The following is a 25,850-nucleotide window of genomic DNA, read 5'->3' on the forward strand; positions in this document are numbered from 1 at the left end:
GAGAAGCTAGTTTCTGTTCCCTTATCTCCACATCCCTTGATTCTAATGTATCATGTGACTTACTGTTCAAACACTAAGCAATCCTCCTCCTCCTCTGTGCTTAATTTCCTCTCTGAAAGCTCCAAGGACTATTCCTTCCCACCCTGGAATACATAGCCTCATTTATCAGGAATAAGTTTGGCAAGCATAATATTCTATCCATGCTTTCACCTGCCTCAGGAAAATAGCTTTTTTTTTTTTTCATAGCACAAACCACTTTGAAACATTAATACCAAGAATAAAGGGAAAGAGAGAGAGAGAAAAAAACACTGCCTATAACCTTGTCTCCTATCAGAAAAATCATATCCATTTCTCCACATTACCTTGGTGACCATTATATCCAAGTTTCTAGGTTCCAAACTCCATCAACATGTATGCCATTTCTTTTCATTGTTTTAATGAGAGAAAACATTTCATTTTCTGTATTTTTTACTAAGTGGTATTTCCCAGGAACTTTTCATGTTTCACTTATGCATATATTCAACAAATATTTAGGTAGTTCCTAGAATTTGCCAGACTCTAGCAAATTTTAGATGCTGAGAATTCAGTAGTGAAAACGACAAAGCCCTTACCCTATGGACTTAATTATAGTGAGAGAGACATACAATGAACAATACACACATAGTAAAATATCAGGTTCTATAAAGAAAAACAAAGTAAGGCAAGGGACTAGAGAATAATGTTGTAGAGAATGCTGGTTTTAGAAAATATCTCTTGAAGTGAATATATGATTATTTAATCAATTTCCTTTAATCAAATATTTGGATCATTATTTCCAAGATTTTCCTTCAGTAAATATATATATTATCTCCTGGTTTTTAATGTAAAGATATTGTGATCACCATAAGTTATTTTTTAGAGGGCAAAATGTTACCAGGAGAGGATTCTGGAAAGATGGCAAAGTAGGAAATGCCAAGATTCAGCACTAGCAGAATCTGCCTCATATAACTATGTATTTGGAACTCTGGAGTCTACTGATGCCTTGCTTACAACTTCCAGGGGAATACTTGGAAGATAAATTTGTGGTGAATTTCAATCAATTTCAACTCTTAGAACAGTAACAGCTATCTATCCTTCACCCCCAGTGGCAGGCAGCTGTGCACAGCTTCCTGAAGCAGCTTTAACACAGCTCATGGGAGTCAGGGTGAGCATAAAGGACCCTGTCCTCCAAATATTGGGAATCTGTGCTCTGATTGGTGATTGCTGCTTCAAATCACAGAGGTATAGACAAAGAGGTGGGCAGCCATTGTTGTTGTTGAACCTTCCCGTTGTTGCAAGCCCCTCCCCCTCCAGGTAGTGACTTCCAGGGAATTTAAAGGACTAGTACCCCTTTTTTGCTCCCTTCATTGTTCTCTTTTCCCCCTGACAGAATTGAAGGGAAAAATAGGCAATTCTACTACATAGTTGGACATGTCAATACCCTGCTCACAACAATGGATAGGACAACCATTCCAGAAGATGATAAGTAAGGAAATAAAGGACTTAGCACAATAAACCAACTTCATCTAACAAACATACACAGAACACTCTACCCAACAACAACAGCATACACATTCTTCTTAAGTGCCTATAGGACATTTTTTAGGGTAGACCATATATTAGGCCACAAATTAAGTCTCAATAGATTTAAAAAGATAAATATTATGAAAAGTATCTTCAATGGGATGAAATTAGGAATAAATAACAGAAGGAAAATTGGAAAATCCACAAAATTGTGCCTATTAAACAACATACTTTTAAACAAACAATAGTTGAAAGAAGAAATCACAAAGCAAATTAGGAAACACTTAGAGGTGAATGACAAACAAAAACACAACATACCAAAACTTATGGGACTCAGCAAAAGCAGTGTTAAGGGAGAAATTTATAGCCATAAAAACATTAAAAAACAAGAAATATCTCAAATCAACAACCTAGCCTTATAGTTTAGGAACAAGAAAAAGAACAAACTAAACCCAAAGCTAACAGAAGAGAAGAGATAATATAGACCAGAGATAAATGAAATAGAGAATACAAAAACAAACAAAAAACAATGAAACCTGGGGTGCCTAGGTGACTCAGTTGGTTGAGCAGCTGACTTTGGCTCAGATCATGATCTCCAGGTTCATGAGTTCGAGCCCAGCATCGGGCTCTATGTTGACAGCTCAGAACCTGGACCCTGCTTCAAATTCTGTGTTTCCTTCTCTCTCTGCCCCTCCCCCCTCATTCTCTGTCTCTGTCTCTCTCTCACAAATAGATAAAAACATAAAAAAGCAATTTAAAATTTTTAAAAAAATCTTTGAAACCAGAAGATCAACAAAATTGACAAAACTCACTAGATGACTGAGAAAGAAGAGAAAAAACTCAAATTACTAAAATCAGAAATGAAAGTGGCAACATAGCTACTGAAGCTACAGAAATAACAAGGATTATAAGAGAGTGGTATTAGTAAGTATATATCAACAAATTGAATAACCTAGATGAAAAGGAAAAATTTCTAGAAAAATAAAATCAACCAATACTAAATCATGAAGAAACAGAAAATCTGAATAGACCTATAACTAGTAAGGAAATTGAACTCACAATAAAAATATATATATATATATATCCCAATAAAGAAAGCCCTGGGCCTGATGGCTTCACTGGTAAATTCTACCAAACATTTAAAGAACAAATGCCAATTCTTCTAAAACTTTTAGAAAAAAATTGAAGAGGAGGTAACAATTCCTAACTCATTCTGTAAGTCCGGCATTACCCTGATACCAAAGTCAGAAAAAGACTGTAAGAAAAGTATAGACTAATATGCCATATGAACATTGACACAAAAATCCTCTGTAAAATACCAGCAACCTAATATAGCATCATATAAAAGGATTATACACCAAGATCAAGTGCAATTTATCCTTGGATTGCAAGGACTTTTCTTTCTTTTTTTTTTAATATGAAATTTATTGTCAAACTGGTTTCCATACAACACCCAGTGCTCATCCCAACAGGTGCCCTCCTCAATGCCCATCACCCACTTTCCCCTCCCTCCTACCCCCCCCCATCTAGCTTGAGTTTATTCTCAGTATTTAAGAGTGTCTTATGGTTTGCCTCCTTCCTTCTCTGTAACTTTTTTTCCCCCTTCTCCTCCCCGCTCGTCTTCTGTTGAGTTTCTCAGGATCCACATAAGAGTGAAAACATATGGTATCTGAATTTCTCTGCCTGACTTATTTCACTTAGCATAACACTCTCCAGTTCCATCCACGTTGCTACAAAAGGCCATATTTCATTCTTTCTCATTGCCAAGTAGTATTCCATTGTATATATAAACAACAACTTCTTTATCCATTCATCAGTTGATGGACATTTAGGCTCTTTCCATCATTTGGCTATTGTTGAAAGTGTTGCTATAAACATTGGGATACAAGTGCCACTATGCATCAGCACTCCTGTATCCCTTGGGTAAATTCCTAGCAGTGCTATTGCTAGGTCATAGGGTAGATCTATTTTTAATTTTTTGAGGAACCTCCACACTGTTTTCCAGAGCAGCTGCACCAGTTTGCTTGCATTCCCACCAACAGTGCAAGAGGGTTCCCGTTTCTCCACATCCTCTCCAGCATCTATAGGCTCCTGATTTTCTCATTTTAGCCACTTTGACTGGTGTGAGGTGATATCTCATTGTGGTTTTGATTTGTATTTCCCTCATGGGGAGTGACGTTGAGCATCTTTTCATGTGCCTGTTGACCATCTGGTCTTGTTTAGGAAAGTGTCTATTCATGTCTTCTGCCCATTTATTCACTGGATTATTTGTTTTTTGGGTGTGGAGTTTGGTGAGTTCTTTACAGGTTTTGGATACTAGCCCTTTGTCCGATGTGTCATTGCAAGGATTTTTCAATACAAAAAGCAATATCAGTGTAAGATACCATATTAACAGAATGAAGGGAAAAAACCCACATCATTATCTCAACTGATACAGAAAAAGCATTTGACAACATTCAATACCCTTTCATGATAAAAGCATTGTGAAAACTAGGGATAGAAGAAATTACCTTCATGTAATAAAAGCCATATATGAAAAACCCACAAGTAATATCATATTCAATGGTAAAAGACTAAAATCTTTTCCTCTAAAATCAGGAAAAGGCAAGGATGCCTACTTTCACCACTTCTATTCAACATGTACTGGAAATTCTAGCTAGAACAATTAGGCAAGAAAAAGAAAGGCATCCAAATTGAAAAGGATGAAGTAAAATTATTCCTATTTGCAGTTGATATAATCTTATACGTAGAAAACCCTAAAGATTACACACACACACACACACACACACACACACACACTATTAGAACTAATTAATAGATTCTGCAAAGTAGCAGAAAACAAAGTCAACACAAAAATCAGTTGCATTTTTATATACAATTGACCCTTGAACAACATTAGTTTGAACTGAGTCGGTCTATTTATAAATGAATTTTTTACAGTACAGTACTGTCAGTATATTTTATCTTCCTTATTATATTCTTTTTATTAAGTAGGCTCCAGTTTGGGGGGAGTCAAAGTTATATGTGCATTTTCAACTGCATGGGGTCAGTGCTCCTAACTTCTATGCTGTTCAAGGGTCAACTGCATTAACAATGAACAATTTGAAAAAGAAATTACAAAATGATTTTTTTTACAATAGAATCAAAATGAATAAAACACTTGGGAATTAACCAGGGAATGAAAGACTAGTACAGGAACTTTATAAACCATTGCTGAAAGAAATCAAAGAAGACATAAATAAATGGAAACATATCTCATGTTCCATTGGAACATGGAATGGAAGATTTTATATTGTTACAATGTCAAAATTATCCAAAGCAATCTGCAGGGTCAATGCAAACCCTATCAAAGTCCCAACTATGTTTTTTTACAGAGATAGAAAAAGCCATTTTAAAATTCATATGGAGGGGTGCCTAAGTGGCTCATTTGGTTAAGCATCCGACTCTTGATTTCAGCTCAGGTCATGGTCTCATGGCTGTGAGACTGAGCCCTATGTCAGGCTCAATGCTGGGTGTGGAGCCTGCTTAAGATTCTCTCTCTCCCATTCCCACTGCCCCTCCACCCAGCACATGCATGTGTGTGCCGGCGCTCTGTCTCTCTCTCGAAAAAAAAAAAAAAAAAAAAAAAAGATGTTGAAATTCATATGGAATCTCAAGAGACACCAAACAGCCAAAACAATCTTGAAAAAGAAGAACTGGGGAATTCACATTTCCTGATTTCAAAACTTACTACCAATCTACAAAAATTAAAACAGTGTGGTACTGGCATAAAAATAGACATATAGACCAATGGAGCTGAATAGAGATCCAAGAAATAAAGTCTTACATCTATGGTCAAACGATTTTTGACAAGGGTTCTTAGACCATTCAATGGGGGCGGGGTGGGGGGAAGACAGTTTTTTCCAAGAAATGGTGCTGGGAAAAATGGATATATATAAGCAAAATTATGAAGTTGGACCTTTAGCAAACACCATAAAAAATCACTCAAAATGGATCAAAGATCTAAATTTAAGATGTAAAACAGTAAAACTCTTGAAAGAAAACATGGGATAAAACTTCACAGCACTGGACTCAGCAACGGTATCTTAGCTATGACACTAAGGGCACAGAGAACAAAAGAAAAACTAGACAAACTGGACTTCATGAAAATTAAAGTTTTTGCATCAAAAGATGCCATCAACAGCATAAAAAGGAAAACTACACAATGGGAAAAAATATTTGCAAATCATACAGCCAATAAGGGATTAAGAAGAACATATAGAGAACTCCTGAAATTCCACACAAAAACAGAACAATCTGATTGAAAAATAGGGACAGGACTTGAATAGACATTTCTCCAAAGAAAATATAGGAATGGCCAATAGACACATGAAAAGATGCTCAGCATCACTGATCACTAGGGAAATACAAATCAAAGCTATGGTGAGATACCTCCTAACACTTATTAGGATAGCTACTGTCAGAAAAACAGAAAAAAGCATTGGCAATGATGTGGAGAAATTGCAACCCTTGTGCACAGCAATAACTGGAGAGTTATTGTTTAGTAGGTACAGAGTTTTGATTTTACAAGATGAAAAGAATTATGGGGATGGATGTTGGTGATGGCTGCAAAACAATGTGAATGTGTTTAATACCACTGACAGGTACAGTTAAAAATAGTTTAGATGGTAAATTTTATGTTATGTGTATTTTAACATAATTAAAAAAAAGAGTTATGGAGTTGGATTGTGGTAATTATTGCACAGCATTATGAATGTGCTTAATAACCACTGAACTGTATACTTGAAAAAATTGGTTAAGATGCCAAATTGTGTGGGTATTTTATCACAATAAAAAAATTGGAAAAAATATTACCAAGAATCTAGATATGTTCTATTTGCAGTTTCCTAATGTGGAATGGCATTTTTCTCTACTATGCCTTCATCCAAGCTCTCCCTTCTGCTTGAGTCCTTGTCTCTGTCCTCCCCAGCTGCTCCTAGTCATCCAACAAAGCTCAAGTGTCAAGAAGACTTCTTAACCCTCCTAGGCCCAGTGTTCCTTAAACTTCAATGTGCATATAAATCTGAGGATTATGGTAAAATGTACATTCTCATTTACTCAGTTTTGGGTGGGGCCTAAGACTGCATTTCTAATAAGCCCCAGGTGAATCAGGTAGAGGTGATACATGGACCACATTTAAGTAGGAAGGCTTTAGACTAACAATTTCAAACTTTGATCTTAAGACCCCTATATGCTTTTAGGGGCGCCTGGGTGGCGCAGTCGGTTAAGCGTCCGACTTCAGCCAGGTCACAATCTCGCGGTCCGTGAGTTCGAGCCCCGCGTCGGGCTCTGGGCTGATGGCTCAGAGCCTGGAGCCTGTTTCCGATTCTGTGTCTCCCTCTCTCTCTGCCCCTCCCCGGTTCATGCTCTGTCTCTCTCTGTCCCAAAAATAAATAAACGTTGAAAAAAAAAGACCCCTATATGCTTTTAAAAATTATTGAGGACTTGGGGAGCCTGGGTGGCTCAGTTGGTTAAGCATCTGAATTTGGCTCAGGTCATGATCTCACAGTTGGTGGGTTTAAGCACCGTGTTGGTCTCTCTCTCTCTCAAAAATAAATAAATAAATATTTAAAAAAAATATTGAGGACTTTAATGAGCTTTTGTTTATATAAATTATATCTATCAACATATCTCATGTTAGAAAATAAAACTAAGAAATATAATAAGTTTAATTTGTTTAAAGATAACAATATTAAGCCCCTTATATGTTAGCATAAATAACATATTTTTATTTTTGCAATATCTGTTTGGGGTGCCTGGGTGGCTCAGTCAGTTGAATATCTGAGTCTTGACTTCAGCTCAGGTCATGATCCCAGATTCATGGGATAGAGCTCTGCATCTGTGCTGAACAGGGAGTGTGCTTAAGATTCTCCCTCTGTCTCCCTTTGCCCCTCTCCCCCACTTGTGAGCTCTTTCTCTCTAAAATAAAATATAATAATAATAAATAATAATATCAGGTCCCACTCTATTATAAATGGACAAATCCAGCAGGCTTAAAATCTGTAAGGACATAGTTGAACTCAATGACACCATCAATTAACTGGGTATAATGGATATCTATAGACTACCTTATCCAACAACAGCAGAATATACATTCTTCTCAGGTTCATATGAAACATTTACCAAGATAGACCACATTCTAGGCTATAAAATATGCCTTACCAAATTAAAGAAAATTTTTTTTACATTTGTTTATTTTTGAGAGACAGAGCAAGACAAAGTGAGAGTGGGGGAAGAGCAGAGTGAGGGATACACAGAAATCTGAAGCAGGCTCCAGGCTCTGAGCTGTCAGCACAGAGGGGGCTCAAACCCACAACCCATGAGATCATGACCTGAGCTGAAGTCAGACACTTAACTGACTGAGACACCCAGGTGCCCTGCCTTACCAAATTTAAGAGAATAGAAATCATACAATGTCTGCTCTAACCCACAACAGAATTAAACTAGAAATCAATAACAGAAAAATAGTTAGAAAAATCCCAAAATACTTATGTGATTAAACAACACAGTTCTAACTAACATATGTGTCACAGAAGAAATCTCATGAGAAATTAAACAGTATTTTGATACATTTTTTTAAAGTTTATTTATTTATTTTGAGAGAGAGAGAAAGCATGAATTGGGGAGAGGCAGAGAGAGAGAATCCCAAGCAGGCTCCTCACTTCCAGCACAAAACCCGATTCAGGACTCAAGCCCATGAAATGTCAGATTGTGACCTGAGCTGAAGTCAAGAGTCATATGCTTAACCTACTGAGCCACCCAGGTGCCTCGACATTCATTTGAAGTAAATGAAAGAGGGAAATTTATAGCATTGAATGCCTATATTAGAAAAGAAGAAAGATCTAAAATCAGTCACCTAAGCTTCCATTTTAGGAAACTAGAAAAAGAAGAGCAAATTAAATCCAAAGTAAGCAGAAGAAAAGGAATCATAAAAATTAGAGGAAAAAAAATCAATGAAATTGAAAATAGGGAATTAATAGAGAAAATCAATGAGACCAAAAGCTTGTTCTTTGAAAAGATCAATAAAATCAACAAGACTAGCCAGACTAACTAAGTTAAAAAGGGAGAGGACACAAATTACTAACATCAGAAATGAAAGAAGGGACATCACTACAGATCCCATGGACATTAACAGAATATGAAAGGGACACAATAAACAATTCTATGCCCACATATTTGATAGCATAGGTGAAATGGACCAATTCCTTGAAAGACACAATCTGCCAAAATTCACACTAGAAGAAATAGACACCATGAATAAATCTGTATCTATTAAATAAATTGAATCAACAATTAATAACTTTCCAAAACAGAAAGCACCAGGTCCAGATAGGCGCATTGGTGAAATCTTCCAAACATTTAAGAAAGAAATTATACTAATTCTCTACAGTTTCTTTCAGAACATAGAGCAGAGAGAAGAATCCTAACCTATTTTATAAGGCCAGAATTATCCTAATACCAAAACCAGACAAAGACATTACAAGAAAACTACTGACCAATATTTCTCATTAACATAGATGCAAAAAATCCTCAAAAAAGTTAGCAAATAGAATCTAACCATGTATGAAAAGAATTATATACCAAATGAGATTTATTCCTGGTTTGCAAGGTTGGCTCAACAACTGAAAATCAATTAATGTAATTCAGCACATAAACAGGTTAATGAAAAATCACGGGATCATATCAATAGGTGCAGAAAAGGCATTTGACAAAATTCAATATCCATACATGATACTCTCAGTAAACTGGGAATACAGGGGAATTTCCTAAGCTTGATAAAGACTATCTACAAAAAACCTACAGCTTCCATCATACTAAATGGTGAAAAACAAAGCTCTCCACTAAAATAAGGAATAAGGCAAGGATGTCACCTCAACACTACTTTTTAATATCATACTGGAAGTTCTAGCTAATTCAGTACGACAAGAAAAAGAATCAAAGATATACAGACTGAGAAGAAAGAAATAAGTCTGAGTTTGTTCATAGATGACATGATTATTTGTGTAAAAAATCCAAAAGAATGAACAAAAAAACTCCTGGAACTAGTAAGCGATTACAGTAAGATTGCGGGATACAAGGTTAATATACAGAATTCAATTGTTTTCCTATATACCAGCAATGAACAAGTGGAATTCAAAAATCAAACTGAAATACCATTTACATTAGCAACTCCCCCAGATTAAATACTTATATATAAAGGTACCAAAATATGTACAAAATCTATTTGAGGAAAACTATAAAATTCTGGTAAGTGAAATCAAATAAGAACTAAATAAATGGAAATATAGTCTATATTCATGAATAGGAAGACTCAATATTGTCACGATGTCAGTTCTTTCCAACTTGATCTAAATTTGATATAATCTCAAACAATATCCCAACAAGTTATTTTGTGGATATCAACACCTGATTCTCCATTTTTATGGAGAGGCAAAAGACTCAGAATAACCAGTAGATTATTGAAGAAGAAGAACAAAGTTGGAGGACTGATGCTACCCTACTTCAAGACTTACTACAAGGCTATAGTAATCAAGACAGTGGTATGGTATTGACAAAAGAATGGACAAATAGATCAATAGAACAGAATAGAGAGCCCAGATAGTCCTATAGAAATATACTAACTGATCTTTAACAAAGGAGTAAATGCAAGCAATACAATGGAGAACAGATAGTCTTTTCAACAAAAGTACTAGAACAGCTACACACCCATATGCAAAAAAAATGGATCTAGACATAGACTTTACACCCTTCACAAAAGTTAACTCAAAATGATTCACATCTAAATGTAAAATGCGACTATATAAAACCCCTAGAAGATAGCGTAGAAGAAAATCTAGATGACATTAGGTTTGCAATGACTTTTTAGATACAATGCATAGCACAATACTTAAAGCACAATATTTAAAAATTTCTGCCATGTGAAAGCCAGTGTCAAGAGAATGAAAAGAGAAGCCACAGACTTGAAGAAAACATTGCAAAAGATACATCTGATAAAGGACTGTTCTCTAAAATATGTAAAGAACTCTTAAAACTCAACAAGAATAAAAACAACCCTCTTTTTTAAAAAATGGGCCAAACATTTTAACACAAATGTCACCAATTAAAATATACAGATGGCAAATAAGCATATGAAAGGAAAATTTCAGATATATGGAAAGTCAACAACAAGTTACAACTATACACCTATTAGTATGGTCAAAACCCAGTATACTGACAACACCAAATTCTGGTGAAGATATGGAGCAACAGGAACTTTCATTCATTGGTAAAGGTGATACAAAATGTTACAGCCACTTTGGAAGATAGTTTGGTACTTTCTTACAAAACTAAACATATTCTTAGCATACAATCCAGCAATTGTGCTCTTTGATATTTGCCAAAAATAATTGAAATCTTATGTCTACACAAAAATTTGCAAACAGACTTTTGTGAGAGTGTAAAATGGTACAGCTGCTGTGGAAAATAATGTGGCAGTTCAAAAAAAAAAAAAAAAAGAAAAGAAAAAAGAAACATAGAATTACCATGTGATCCAGCAGTTCCACTTCTGGGTATATGACCAAAGAATTGAAATCAGTATCTCAAAGAGATATTTGTACACCAATGTTCATAGCATCATGATTCATAACAGCTAAAACATGTATCCATCAATGGATGGATGGATAAGCAAAATGTGGTATATAAATACAATAGAGTATTATTCAGCCTTAAAAAGGAAGGAAATTCCGCAAAATGATACAAGGATGAACCTTAAAGTCAGTCACAGAAGGTCAAATACTGTGAGATACTTAGTCAAAAATCATACAGACAGAAAGTAGAATGGTAGTTGCCAGTAGCTGCAGAGAGAAGAGGATGGGAGTTATTGTTTAATGAGTAGTTTTGATTTTGTAAGATGAATAAAGATCTGAAGATGGATCCTGGTGATGGTTGCACAATATTATGAGTGTATTTAATTCCACTGAACTGTACACTTGAAAATGGTTAATGTGGTAAATTTTATGTTAAGCGTATTTTTTTTTAATTTTTTTTTCAACGTTTTTATTTATTTTTGGGACAGAGAGAGACAGAGCATGAACGGGGGAGGGGCAGAGAGAGAGGGAGACACAGAATCGGAAACAGGCTCCAGGCTCCGAGCCATCAGCCCAGAGCCCGACGCGGGGCTCGAACTCACGGACCGCGAGATCTTGACCTGGCTGAAGTCCGACGCTTAACCGACTGCGCCACCCAGGCGCCCCAAGTGTATTTTACCACAATGAAAAACTGGGAGGAAAAACCCTGTGCATGGATGTTTATAGCAGCTTTATTCATAACTGTCAAAACTTGGAAGCAACTAAGATGTCTTTCAGTGTAAACTATGGAACATTCAAAGAGTGGAATATTACTCAGTGCTAAAAAGAGATGGGGTATCAAGTCATGGACAGACATGAAAGAACCTTAATTGCATATTACTAAGTGAAAGGAGATAATCTGAAAAGGCTCCGTGCTGTATGATTCCAACTATATGACATTTTGAAAAAGGTAAAACTATGGAGACAGTAAAGAATCAGTGATTTCCAGGGGCAAGAGAGGGATGAATAGGTGGAACACAGATTTTTAGGTCAGTGAAACTATTCATTATGATGTTATAATGATGGATACATATTATAAATTTGTCCAAACCCATAGAATGTACAACAGCAAGAGTAAACCCTAATATAAGCAAGGATTTTGTGTGTTAGTAATGGATCATTATAGGTTCATCAATCAAGGATTCTGTGTGTTAGTAATGTGTCATTGTTTGTTCATCAGTTGTAACAAATGTACCACTCTGATGTGGGATGTTGATAATGGGGAAAAGTATGCACGTGTAGGGGAAGGCTGCATATAGTAAATCTTTGTACCTTCTGCTCAATATTGATATGAATCTAAAACTTGTCTAAAAAATAAAATCTATTTTTAAAAAATCTAGCTCAATAGAAGATACCAGATTATCATATCTCCTGCATTAGATCTCTTGCTGTCAGAGAAAACCAGAGCCAGACAGAAGTTAACATGGTGAAGGCAAATTTTATTCAGGAGTTGTTGCAATAGGGGAAGGGAGGCCTCACGATAGAACTGAATCCAATTCTGAATACAAAAAGGACAAGTGTGGATTTATGGGCAAGGAACAGGGTGGGATCAGTGGATGGAAAATTACTAAGAGGAAATATCAGGGATAAGGGGAATTCTAGTTAAACCTTCTTGATAGGATTTTTGCTGAAGGCAGGCTAAGTTTGTCAGATACAAGAATGGGGGGTTCTGGCTAAACTGACTTAGCTAGATTCTTGCTAAAACTGGAATCAGTGGGCCAAGGACAGAACCCATGTTTATGACCTTGAGGACTTTGGAGAAGCCTGACTAGACTTAGGTAGGTCAAGGAGAGTCTTTGTCACTGTAATAGTCTTGGTTACTATTTTCAATTTTAAATTATGTTTTGTGATTAGGTCACACTCTGGTCTATAGGGCACTTTCCATGGGCTCCTTTCTAAAGCTGGGTTAGGAATATCATTGATCAACTACTTCCTTACATGTGGATGCCAAAGGCATTCGAGATGTTTTCCCCCATTCCCTTGATTGTACAAACTGAGGAATACCAGGATGAAAAAAGTTGTAGTCTTTTCCCAAAATCTAACAAAGGCAACTGGTATATGATTCAAATCCTGGCGCTAGCCCTGAAGAGCCATGTGAAACCATGTTTCTATTCTTACAAAACAGGAACACCAATATACGCCTTTCTGGGCTCTTACATATCTGGCTCAGGCTAATACATGTCAGTTATGACTATATATTTAAAATTGTGTTAAAATAATTATACACAATATAATACAATAATAGATCCCATCTATTTTCTATCATTATATATGTTCCAACTAAGTGAAATCAGGGACAGCTACATGAAGAAAGTAGTTTTTATTGAGGGTCTTAAAAGGTACCTGGGTTCAACAGAAGGAAAGAGCATGGCAAAAGGTCAGAGGTGGAGAAGCATAGTGAGAATTGAGGGCATAGCAAGTAGTGTGCAGATGGCTGGAGTGTAGGATGCCGGGTTGGAATTGGAGTCATAGGGGACATAAAAATGGGACCAAATGCTACAAGGCCTTAATGCCATGATAAATTTCTGAACCACAAGTCTATGAATGCTCTCTGGTCACATTTTTCATGGCAGTAGTGTGGAGGATGGATCGATGGTGCAGAAGCAAGGGCTTCATTAAGAACCTATTTCGATAGTTCAGAGGAGACTAGGAAAATGGCAATAGTGGGGGGTGGGGTGAGAAGAGGCAAATGCTTGAAATTTTTCTTGCAAGGGATCCAATGATTTCACTTTTCAAGCTAGAGCAATAATAATTCGTGGGGATGTGTGAAAAGATTCTGATACAAATGTGGCAATAGGGATACCATAGGGATACCATATTTAGGTGGGAGCTATTAACAGGAAGCAAGGCAGGTCTTGAAGAAGAGAGAATGCAGAAAAAAGGTTATATTTAATATGGGATATGAGTACATTTAAGTAAGTAATTTTGTAGAATAGGGACTTCAAAGTCAGAGCACTCAGGCCCATACCAGTTTAACAGAGTCCTACCTCCAAGAATCCTTTCTGATCCTCACCCAAATGGTCTAATCACTCTCCTTAGGGCTCTCTAAAAACCTTTGGTTGGGGGAGGTAGAAGGACTCATCTGTTTGTCTTCCCAGGAGGACTCTGGGCTCCATTAGGGACAAGCCAGGTCTGATAAATCAATTTCCCTAGTGCCTACACAGGGTCTGGTGAGGGTGGGGTGGGGGGAATCAGTAAATGGTGAATAAAAGAAAGGGAGTCAAGACCCACTTCTTGCTTTCTGGGAGCATTCTCATCTTTCTTGTTTCCTTCCTTTGCACACATTGCTTCTTGGGCTTTTTGTTCATTCAACCATGAAGAGGGCCTACTCTACCTTAGGCAATGTGCCAGGCCCTGCACAGAGGAGGGACAGATGATTCAGCTTGATCAGGCTGTGACAGGGAAAGGCTTAGGGACTGAGAGCACAGAGAAGGCGACTAACCCAGACTGAAGGGTTAGGCAAAACAAAGTTGAGTTTAGGAAGGACAAGTGGGAATAATGGTTAGCCTGACGGGAGGTAGAAGGTCAGGAGTGAGGGAAAAATGATAAGTCAGGGAAATAATATGGGTAAAGGCCTCAGCCAGTGGAAACAGTCTTCTAAGTTTTTATCTAGACATCCTGGAGTTTAGAGTATTTGAGCGGACAATGCTGCTAATGAGATTGGGGAAGTAGTCAGATTTGTAAACCATTTAAGAATAGTCATAGCACTCACAACAGTTTCACGAAGCCATTAAAGGTTTTAAATGAATGACATGATCGAATTTATACTCTTAAAAAATTATCCAATTGTGAAAATAGTGGATTGGTTCACTAGTGAGCTTGGACTTTATTCTGAAGGGATAAAGGGGAAAAAGCCATTTAACATTTTAACCATGGGAGTGACACATTCGGATAAGGGTTTATAAATAGATCACTTGGCAGAAGGAGGTGAGAAGACTGTCAAAACAGTGCACAGGTAAGAACTGAGACAAGCGGGGAGGGAGAAGTGGACGTGGGGAGACATGGGAGACTGGCGGGAGGTTTCTGAGTCAGGTTTCAGGCCAACTGTCAGAGAAGCAGACACTGACGCAGCCCAGAGAACAGCTGAGGGAGGCGGGGAGGGGGGCGCGGCCGCGCAGCGGGAGCCGCCCACGGCTCCCGGCGCCGGGGGCGGGATCAGAGCACGCACGGCGGCATGACGCAGAACCGCAGCTGGCCTCGTTCTGGGCGCCGCCGCCGCTTTGAGGCGGAGTAGGATGAGGCCCGCGGCCGCGGCTCCGGCGTCGGCAGGGGCAGCAGCAGCTGAGGCAGCAGCTGAGGCAGCCGAGACGGCCGCGCCCCCCCCTCCTGACCTGGATTAGGCCCAGCAGCTCCGTGGCCGCCGCCGCCCCGCGGGGGGGCGGGGTGGGGAAGTGTTTCGTCTCCCCGCCCCCCCCCCCCCATTGCCGCCTCGCAGGAGGCAACCGCCGCGACCCCAGCGGAGCCCGCGGCCCACCCTTGAGCCCCCACTCCCGGGGGCTGGCATGAGCGGCCCTTCGGCGGCACCGGGGGGCGGGGGAGCCGCCGCCGCCTGAGCCCCGGCCTGCCGTCCGACCCCACCTCGCTGACCGAGGCTGACCGCGGAGCTTGCGAACGACCCCGCCACTGCTTTCTTCCTCCCCCAGATCACACATCTTAGCTCCGGAAGATGGGGAACTGCCTCAAATCCCCCACGTCGGATGACATCTCCCTGCTTCACGAGTCTCAGTCCGACCGGGCTAGTTTTGGCGAGGGAACGGAGCCGGATCAGGAGCCGCCGCCGCCATATCAGGTAGGGGAGGGTGTGTGTTGGGGAGGAGGGGGTGCGTGGAGTAGAGGCAGCTCCGGGCAGAGATTGAGGGGACTTCGGGACTGTCACTGCTCCTGGTCTTGGCAAGGCCTGGCTTGAGGGGCGTCGACCCTCTTAGGCCAGGATCTGAGGGTGACTACTCCCTACTCCCAGTTGGGGGGAATCCTTCACCTCCCCTCAGGTACGGTGTGGGGTTGGTATTCTCTGTCCTTGAGTTCTGGGATCCGAGTATGTGATCCCCTTGGCCAGTGACTGGCGGTTCGCTTGTGAATTCGGGAATGCCGTTCTCCTTTTATGTTTAAATCGTGGAGTCTGAGCTGTGAGGTTTGGGGATGATTTCCTCATCGCAGCGCCAGCTGGACTATGTGTTCTGGATAGGTGGTTGCCCCCCACCCCGTTTATATTATGCTGTATATTCATCTTCTCCCTCCCCTTTCCCCTGTGTGTTTTTTAATTGGATCTGGTAGGTGTTCATTTCTCCTACAAGAGAAAAGATCTTAAAGTGGTTTTATTCCCAGCAACGTTAAGAGTTACTTGTTTATATATACGTATTTTTAATCCCTCCTCCTTTTGCTCCACCCCTATGACACACCTTGTAAACGCGCTGGTTCAATAAAACTTGATTATCTTGAACTTTGGAAACCTCTAAACTTGACTTAAATGCCTTCTGTTAATCCCTTTGTGTCCAAGTCTTGCTCCTGAATGGTTTCATTGCTTTTTGTAGAGCAATCAGCAGTCCCATCTGTTTACACAATTAATGAAAAGCTAAGACCTCTTGAACTCAAAATAGATATATAGATGTTATAGTCCATAATATATATAAAAACCTTTCCTCTACTTTTCACTTTTAAATGAAATTGTTAAAAACTTTTTTCCAGAGGGCCTTGGATAGTTAAGTGGCTTAATTTTTTTTCTTGAAGGAGATTTAGTTTTCTAACTGGGCAGTCTCCTTTGTTGTTTCATGTGGTGACATCATTATCTAGTGTTGTTCTTTTTTCATTCCTGTGTAAACCAGTGTCTCATCACACCAGAAAAACCTGATCACATATGCTGGTTTTCCAAATAAAACCCACAGGGGCCTTTCATATACACCAGTAAAGTCCAGTCTTAAAATTGTGACATACAGAAGCCTCCATGACTTATCTCTCACTTTTCTGTATTCCAGGCCTACCTAATACACCATCCTGTTCACCTCTCTCTCTGCCTTTGCTCCAGTTGCTCCCTTTGCTAGGATCCCTTCCCCCAAGGTCGGCCAGGTGAACATCTAATCCTCTTTAAGGACTCAGCTCTCCTGTTACCTCTGTCCAGTCTCTGCATTCCCCTCCCTTCCTCTGTGAATCCATTACTCCCTTGTTTCCCTCCTTCAGACCCTCTATTCCATAAGCAGCACATAACACCTGGGTGTTAATATCCTTGTTTAGTACATGAATGTTTCATCCTAAAGGCATTTCCCTCCTTACCTAGTGTAAATTGCATGCAGGTGGGGACCCTGCATCTGTTATTTCCCCAGCATCTGGTTCATAATACTCAGTAGTTTGAGGTAAGTGAAGACTATAAGCCCTTGAGAACAAGGACTGTGTCCTCAATGCTTTGTGAAATTACTGGCACTTAAGAAGCACTTATGTTGAATGAATTAATGAATTTGAATTCAGTACTGTGTGTTTTATAAGTTCATACACCTGTTTCTTCCAAACATTGTCACAGGGAAGTCTTAATCTTTGTGATTCTTTAAAGATTTCACTCCTCATTTCCCTCAAATACTATAGGACAGTATGCTTATTTCAGTCTCATGAGCAAATTTTTTTGAGGTATGATTTTTATTTCAAAATCTCTTTCCATGCCCCCTAATCCCTTTCCAGACAAATTTACTGTCTTAACTGCCCTTTTTCTCATCCTTATCATAATACAGTGTTATGGATAACTTCTGTGGAATTTATGGGAATTGTATTTGCCTTTTCCAGGAGGAATAGATGATAATGAGAAGTTTTTTGGTGTCATGAAGGAACATTTTTTGAAACATGTTATTTGTGACTGGGAGTTTTTGTGGTTGCCCTTTCCTGAAGTGAATGACGCACATACTGATAAGCCAGTTTGGTATCAATTGAAAGAAAATAATTTCTTTAAAAGATGGGAGCATAAAAAAACCTGTAGAAAAAACTTTTTCCCCTCCCAAAGGAAATAAGATTTTTAGTAATGATTTATTTAGATGATCTAAGAAACACAAGTCCAAGGGCAATGATTTATACATTCAGTAGACAGAAGTAACATTTTTTTCTTCAAAAATAGTATATAATTAACAGAGCTACAGGAGTTATTAGCTTATTTCTTTAAAGAATAGTCTCAGGGACACCTGGGTGGCTCAGCTGGTTAAGTGTCCAGACTCTTAATTTCAGCTCAGGTCACCTCATGGTTTATGGGATCAAGCCCCACCTTGGACTCTGCACTGAAAGTGCAGAGCCTACTTAGGATTCTCTCTCTGCCCCTTGGGCGTGACCTCTCTCTCTCTCTCAAAATAAACATTAAAAAAAAGGTCTTAACTGCAGTAGGATTTTTTAAAATTCAGAAAGGCAATAGCTGGTTGTAAGGGAACACACTTAGTATTTTTCTGTAGTTGGTAGTTTAAGAGATGTCCTTTGTGTTTGTAGTGCATGAGATTCATGTATGCCAAGAACTTTATATACTAAACTTCTCAGTTCCACTTATTTCCTATTAGCAGTGTCTGATTTATTTTATTTATGTTTAAAAAGTAAATACTATACCATTATGATAAGTTTATAGGAAGTACCTGTTTCTTTCCTGGATTTGTTTAGTATCCTCCTAACTGGTCTCCCTGCATTCACCTTTGTCTTCCCTATAGTCTGTTCTTAACCCAGCAGCCAGAGTGATTCTGGTAAAACAGATCTTGTCACTCGGCTCAACCTTCTGTGGATCACCATTTCATTCACAGTAAAAGCCAAATTCCGTAGTGTCCCATAAACCCTACATAATCTTTATACCCCCACATATATCTCTTGACGCCTCTCTTACTATTCCTCCCCTGCTGGCTTCTCTTTTACCTTCTCTGGACTGCTTGTTTCTAGGATACTCCCAAGACGTGTGTATTCCTTGGTTGTTTTTATGCCTGGAGTACTCTTCCCCAGGTATTACTGTGGCTGACTCCCTCACTTCCTTCAAGTCTTCACTTAAATGACACCTTCATAAACCCTCTCTGAACACCTTAAGTTAAAATTACAACCTACCCCAACACCCTGGAATTCTCCCTTACCCTGTTCTATTTTTTTCCCCATAGTGTTTATCACTCTCTAACACACTGTCTTAACTATGTGTATTGCTTATTATCTGTCTTCTCCCACTAGGGCTAAGCTTCTTAAGGAAAGTAACAGTAACTGGCATACATTAGGCCCTCAATTATTGGTTGAATGAGTGGATTTTTTTTTTAATTTATTCATTTTTTGAGAGACAGAGCGTGAGTGGGGGAGGGGCAGAGAGAGAGGGAGACACAGAATCCAAAGCAAACTCCAGGTTGTGAACTGACAGCACAGAACCCAACGCAAGGCTTGAACTCAATGAGATCAGTCGGCTTAACCTACTGAACCACCCAGGCGCCCAGAATGGATTTGTTTTAAATGAATTAATATATTTTGAGGCCAATGCAGTTTAATGTCTTGTAGGAATTATGCATATTCCTAGTGCCTTCATTCTTTTATTATGGATCATTTTCAAGCAATCCTAAAAATAAAATTTCAGTAATATTAAATATAGTAATTGGTTTAAAATAATTATAAAATTATTTCCACTGTATTCTATAACAAAATGTTTTTTTATCAGAAACTATTTGAATTCTTGTCCTTAAAGAAATGGGAGGGAAGAGGTTAGAGCTTTTCTTTTTTTTTTTTTATTTTTTTTTTTTTCAACGTTTATTTATTTTGGGGACAGAGAGAGACAGAGCATGAACGGGGAAGGGGCAGAGAGAGAGGGAGACACAGAATGGGAAGCAGGCTCCAGGCTCTGAGCCATCAGCCCAGAGCCCGACGCGGGGCTCGAACTCACGGACCGCGAGATCGTGACCTGGCTGAAGTTGGACGCTTAACCGACTGCGCCACCCAGGCGCCCCGGTTAGAGCTTTTCTTGAATTATAAGGTAAAAACAAAGAAATTGGGCACACCCTATACTCTCTCCTTCCTGAATCTTTAAAAAGAATACAAAGGAAATCTGCCAATCAAAGACAGTCTTAGAACGGTTGTGAGAGGGAAGATAAATCATGAAAGGCTGGGGTATGAAGGTCCATAAGAGGAAAGGTCAGCTGGTAGCCCAATACTGAAAGGTATATATGAACAGGTTTAAGACCTCCCTCCATTTATCATAGGATAATTCAGGAGTAGCGCTTTGTTAAAAAGCTTAATATTCATAGAGCAACAACAAAAGCTGCTTTACAGTATTTCTATCTTAATACTGTGTATATATTTATATAAAGATTGGTACCTCAGTTTTGCAGTGGTTAGTTTGGGATTTACTGATCTCATCATCCTGTCGTATACTTTAATTCATTTGGGATTTTAATATCAGAAGAAAATACATTATTGTTAATACAGCAGTGAGTGCAATTGTAGCTCTGAATTTGGAGTCAGATGGATCTGAGTTCCAAGCCTGATTGTCACTTACGTGTAAAATAAGTTAACAGATTATATTGTGTTTTAAGGAACTTCTTTCATGAATAACAACATTTTGGATATTTCAATTTTTTTTAATATTTATTTTTGAGAGTGAGAGTGAGTGAGTCTGAGTGGGGGAGGGGCAGACAGAGGGAGACACAGAATCCAAAGCAAGCTCCAGGCTCTGAACTGTCAGCACAGAGCCTGATATGGGGCTCCAACCCATGAACTGTGAGATCATGACATGAGCTGAAATCCTCAACCGACCGAGCCACCCAGGTGCCCCAACATTTTGGATATTTCAAATTGTGACTGAATAAAGCTTTCTTCAAGATACTTAAAAAAAAACAAAAGGCTTAGATTTGTTTGGAACTCATTAAAAGTAACCCATCTTCTTTAAAAATCTAGAATATAATAAAATAACTGCATTTATTTTTAAGTATTAAAATTACCTTGTAATAAATTAATACCTGTAATAAAATTAATACCTTGTTTTTCTGCTAACAATATGAAGTTAAATTTAGGTATTTGAAGATTTTTTTATGTATTACATTTTCTCTGACTCTTTGGTGGAAATTACCTCAATCTGTATTTCACACATCTTCATCTTATTATTTGACTTAAAAAAAAATTACTTTGTGTGATATTTTATCCCTCCCCTCTTAAAGTTTTCTTTTCCTTAAAGTGCAGATCAGCTCCAATCTCTTTGACAAAGCCTTCCCTGACCATTTTTGTTTGTAGTATTTTTGTTCATAATATTTATCTGGAAATCATGTATTGCTTGATTAGTTCTTAGTGCTTTAACAATGATTATTTTTCCAAATTAGTTACTTTAAAAATGAGAATGATGTGTTAAGATTTTAAAAATTTCTCAGTGGAGTGGAATGGCATTCTACACATTGTAGATACCTAGTGCCTAACTTAGGTATCTGTGCCTTTTCCCTTTTATACTGTTAGCATCATGATTGAAGTCCTCTAATGGTCTCCTCTCTTCCCCATTCATTTCATTCTTCAATGCTTGATAAACCTATCTAGATCAGATCCCTTGCCTCTTAATCCATAATGATTCTTCATGACTTACTACTGAAGATCTCTGTATTAACAATCAAAGTCATGATCTGGCTCCTAACATACTTTCCCAGCTTTTTGTGGTCTTGCATACAACTTCTACTTGAGTCAGCCTGAAAAGTTTGCTATATTCTGTATATGCGTTCTGCTTTCTTGCTGTCGCTCTTCGGTTCCCATTGCCCAGAATTCTCTTCCTTAATTGTTCCTGGTATAAATTCTAGTTTTCAGGGTCCAGCTCAAATGCCATGAATCCTTTTCTGATTTCCCCAATTTGAATAACATCTTACTCTGAACTCCTTTAGTACTTTACCACTATTAGGACACTTTACCCTTCCTATTTGATTTTATTTATAACAGTGTCATACCTCTTCTGTGAGACTACAACTCTGATTCATCTTTGCATTCCTAGAGCTGTGCTTTTCACATAGCAGGCACTCAAATACTTGAATAAATGTGAAAATCAGTTACTGGATTTTTCTGTTAAGTGGGAAGTTTTATGGTTGTTTGCTTCTATATGAATTGTTCCAGAATCCTGTGCCTTTGGCCTTTGTACTTTAAAGGATTCTGCTGTTTGTGTCTACCACATTATCTGTTTTATCTGTATACATTTTTGTTCTGTCACTTCTAATTTATAAAGTATATGAACTTTTTCATTTGAGATTGGTTTGTGTTCTGGTGGTTTAGCTTGCCTTGGTTTGTTTTTTTTTTTTGTTTTTTGTTTTTAAAGACACTGCTTATTTGTTACCATTGTTGCAAGGGTTTTATTTATTTGTTTATGCCTGAAACCCATTCTGGGTGTTCTTTAATTAAGGCTGATTCTTTGCCATTAAGAATGTACCTACCTTTAAGAGTAGGACAGTTTACATGTCACAGTTTAATTCTAGAGCTAATTATAGGGTAACTTGAGAAGATAGGGGTAATGAGTTACTTGTCCATAAGATCTGAGAAGTTGACTTCCTTAAAATATTGAGTTAATACTTTCTAGAAACATCCATATTTTGTAAAATTTCAATTTATTAAAATCTTAGTATAATACTTTAGGTAGAATGAGAGTCTTCTTTTTAAAGATCTTAATTTTATTTGGCTTCTAAATAGAAAAAGTGTCACAGAATGACTAGTATAAGTTCTCCCTTCAACTTGTGCCACTTTTTCTCTTTTGTCTTCTGTCTTTACTATGTCTTAGCCAAGTTAAATTCTGTAAATGAGGAGGGGAATGAAAGGAAGATAATTGTAAATACAATTAGAATTAGATGTTATATTTGTCATCTTGCCTCCAGCCATTTCTGAATATAATTATCTTCTGTGTATAACCTTCCTTCAAGCAAAGAGTTAGGGATGATCTTTTTCTCTCCTGTATTCAAATAGGCTATTAAATAGGCTGTAACAAATTTTTAGAAGTTTGATTCCTTTCCAGTAACTTTTAATACTGAATATAACAAATATTTATGATAGTTAGCATGCTCAGAATTCAGGATCTTTGCAATTGGTATATAAATGAAGTGGTAGGAGTAGAAATATGAGTGAAAGAATTCAGGATCTTTGCAATTGGTATATAAATGAAGTGGTAGAGATAATAAAGACTAAGAGTGGAAATATGAGTGAAAGAGAAGGCAAAACTGGCTAATAGCCAAAGTGTGTGTTTTTAATGGCAAAAGAGATTGCTACATGCAATTGAAAAGTAAAGCGATAACGGAGAACTAAATATATTCTGCTCTTGGATAATCTGCCTGACCTTTTGATTCTGATATTCAACTTGGCTTTATGATATGTTCCTTTTGAGTCTTAGAGTTCCTTATTTTAACTGATCAGTAATACTTTTGAGTTAAATTTAATATGAATGCATATATACGTATCTTTTAATTAAATAGCCAACATGGAGTGTGCTCCCAGAGGCCAGTTGAGTAATTATCTTGTTACTTAACCCAGAGAGCATATCTTAAAGTAACTAAGGGATATGAAATTGTGGGAACGAAGAAAGCAATCCTGCAGATATATTTGTTTGTAAATTTATTAAAACTTTTCTGAATTCTTACAAAACTGAATGGTTTTAAGAAGAGTGAAACTTGTATAACTGGCCCAGCTAGTTAAAATTACATGTAATGGAGGCCCATGGGTGGCTCAGTCGGTTAAGTGTCTGACTTTGGCTCAGGTCATGATCTCGTGGTTCGTGAGTTTGAGCTCTGTGTGGGGCTCTGTGCTAACAGCTCAGAGCCTGGAGCCTGCTTTGGATTCTGTCTCCCTCTCTACCCCTCCCCCACTGGTACTCTGTCTCTCTCTCTCTCTCTCTCTCTCTCTCTCTCTCTCAAAAATAAACATTAAAAACATTTTAATTCCATGTAATTTTGTATAAAAATTTCTTTTAAATTTTTTTTTTTTATTTTTGGAGTGGGAGCAGAGAGGGAGGCTCCATGCTGTAAGCACGGGGCTCAAACTCACAAACCATGACCTCATGACCTGAGCTTAAATCAAAAGTTGATGCTTAACCAATTGAACCACCCAGGCACCCCAACAGTTTAATTCTTATATTTGTGGGGGGAAAAGCAGTTTATCATAAACTGAATAAGTAAGGCTTTAAAGATAAAAACCAGGACACTCCATAACAGTCTTTTTTTTTTTTTTTTTTTAAATCAGTCAGCAAGTTTATGTTACGCCCAAGGGGAAAGGAAAATGAGCCCTTTACCCCTAAGGAGCTACCATTTTATTTTAGTTAAGGGGATGAGATTAATGGATGTACAGGAAGCATTTGTTAGTCTGATGAAACAGTATATACTGAATAAAGTATTAAATTGATGTAGACTTTGGAAGTTGGGGGATCAATTTTGTGATACAGCAGTGAATCACAAATTTACTTGAAGATTTCAGGTGAAGTCTTACATGAACATTGGTGTAAGATATGGAATAAAAACAAAAGAGTTGCCCTGAATAAAATATGAGTGGGGGATCTTGGAGCCAAAAGAGTAATCAGTAGGTGGTGAACATGAATTAGAGAGAGTTGTATAATTGTGTTACATTAAAGTAATAATATACGTGTGTAAATAAATTTTTTTATTTATTATGTACACTGAAGAGTATATCTTTAACAGTATATAACTAATAGTATCTTAACTGTATAGCCCGGTGAATTTTTGCATGTTATAACCACCATCAAGATACATAGCCTGTTTCTAACCCGAGAAGTCTCCCTCATACCTCCTCCAACAGTCAATATCCCTTTGCCAAAGACAACCACTATTTTTTTAAGTTTATTTATTTTGAGAGAGTTATCTTTAACATAACTAATAGTATCTTAAACTGTATAGTCCAGTGAACTTCTACATGTTATAACCACCATCAAGATGTATAGCCTGTTTCCAATCCCAAAAGATTATACTCATATTTCCTCCAACAGTCAGTACCCCTTTGCCAAAGATAACTGCTATTTTTTCTTTTAAAGCTTATTTATTTTGAGGCAGAGTATTAGCAGGGGAGGGGCAGAGAATGGGAATGAGAATCCCAAGCAAACCCTGCAGTGTCAGCACAGAGCCTGATGCGGGGCTCCAACTCATGAACTGTGAGATCATGACCTGAGCCAAAATTAAGAGTTAGATGCTTAACCAACTGAGCCACCCAGGCGCCTGATAGCTGCTGTTCTGACCTTATCACCATATTCGTTTTGCCTAGTTTTGAACTTAAATAAAATAATAGTTCATTCAACATTCAATATATGAATAACATAAAATTCATTTATGTTGTTTATGTAGCAGTAGTTTATAATTTTCAATGCTGTATTCAGCTGTATAAATCTACATTTTTTCAATCCATTCTATTGATGTATATTTGGGTTCTGTTAGCTTTTGACTATATAAATCTGCTGTGACCATTCTTTTTATGTACATAATGTACATACTATTTTATTTTGGGTATATAGTCTTTCCCACAGCATTTTATTACAGAATTTTTAAAAAATAAAGAAGTTGACAGAATTGTTTGAACACGCATATTCCTATGACTTAGATTCTGTGCATTTTGCTATTTGTTTTAATACATATCCATCTCACCTATCAATCCATCTTATTTGTCAATGCATTTCAGAATAAATCGACAAGTAGTTTTCCAAAGTGGTTTATCAATTTACACTCCTATCAGCTATGTATGAGA

The 25,850-nt window shown here is 37.9% G+C and overlaps 1 protein-coding gene across 1 annotated transcript in view; it reads left to right on the forward strand.

The window, feature by feature from the left end:
- Window positions 1–15,365: 15,365 nt before the first annotated feature.
- The window catches only part of RNF11 (ring finger protein 11), a 40,995-nt gene continuing 30,510 nt past the window's right edge, over window positions 15,366–25,850 (forward strand). The window contains exon 1 of the mRNA XM_040470211.1: window positions 15,366–15,975. Within this exon, the coding sequence (XP_040326145.1) occupies window positions 15,853–15,975 (123 nt within the window). The 5' untranslated portion in view covers window positions 15,366–15,852. The remainder of the gene's footprint in view (window positions 15,976–25,850) is intronic.

The sequence above is a fragment of the Herpailurus yagouaroundi genome, unplaced genomic scaffold, assembly GCF_014898765.1.
Source record: "Herpailurus yagouaroundi ecotype Mexico unplaced genomic scaffold, PumYag 77, whole genome shotgun sequence".
Lineage (NCBI taxonomy): Eukaryota > Metazoa > Chordata > Mammalia > Carnivora > Felidae > Herpailurus > Herpailurus yagouaroundi.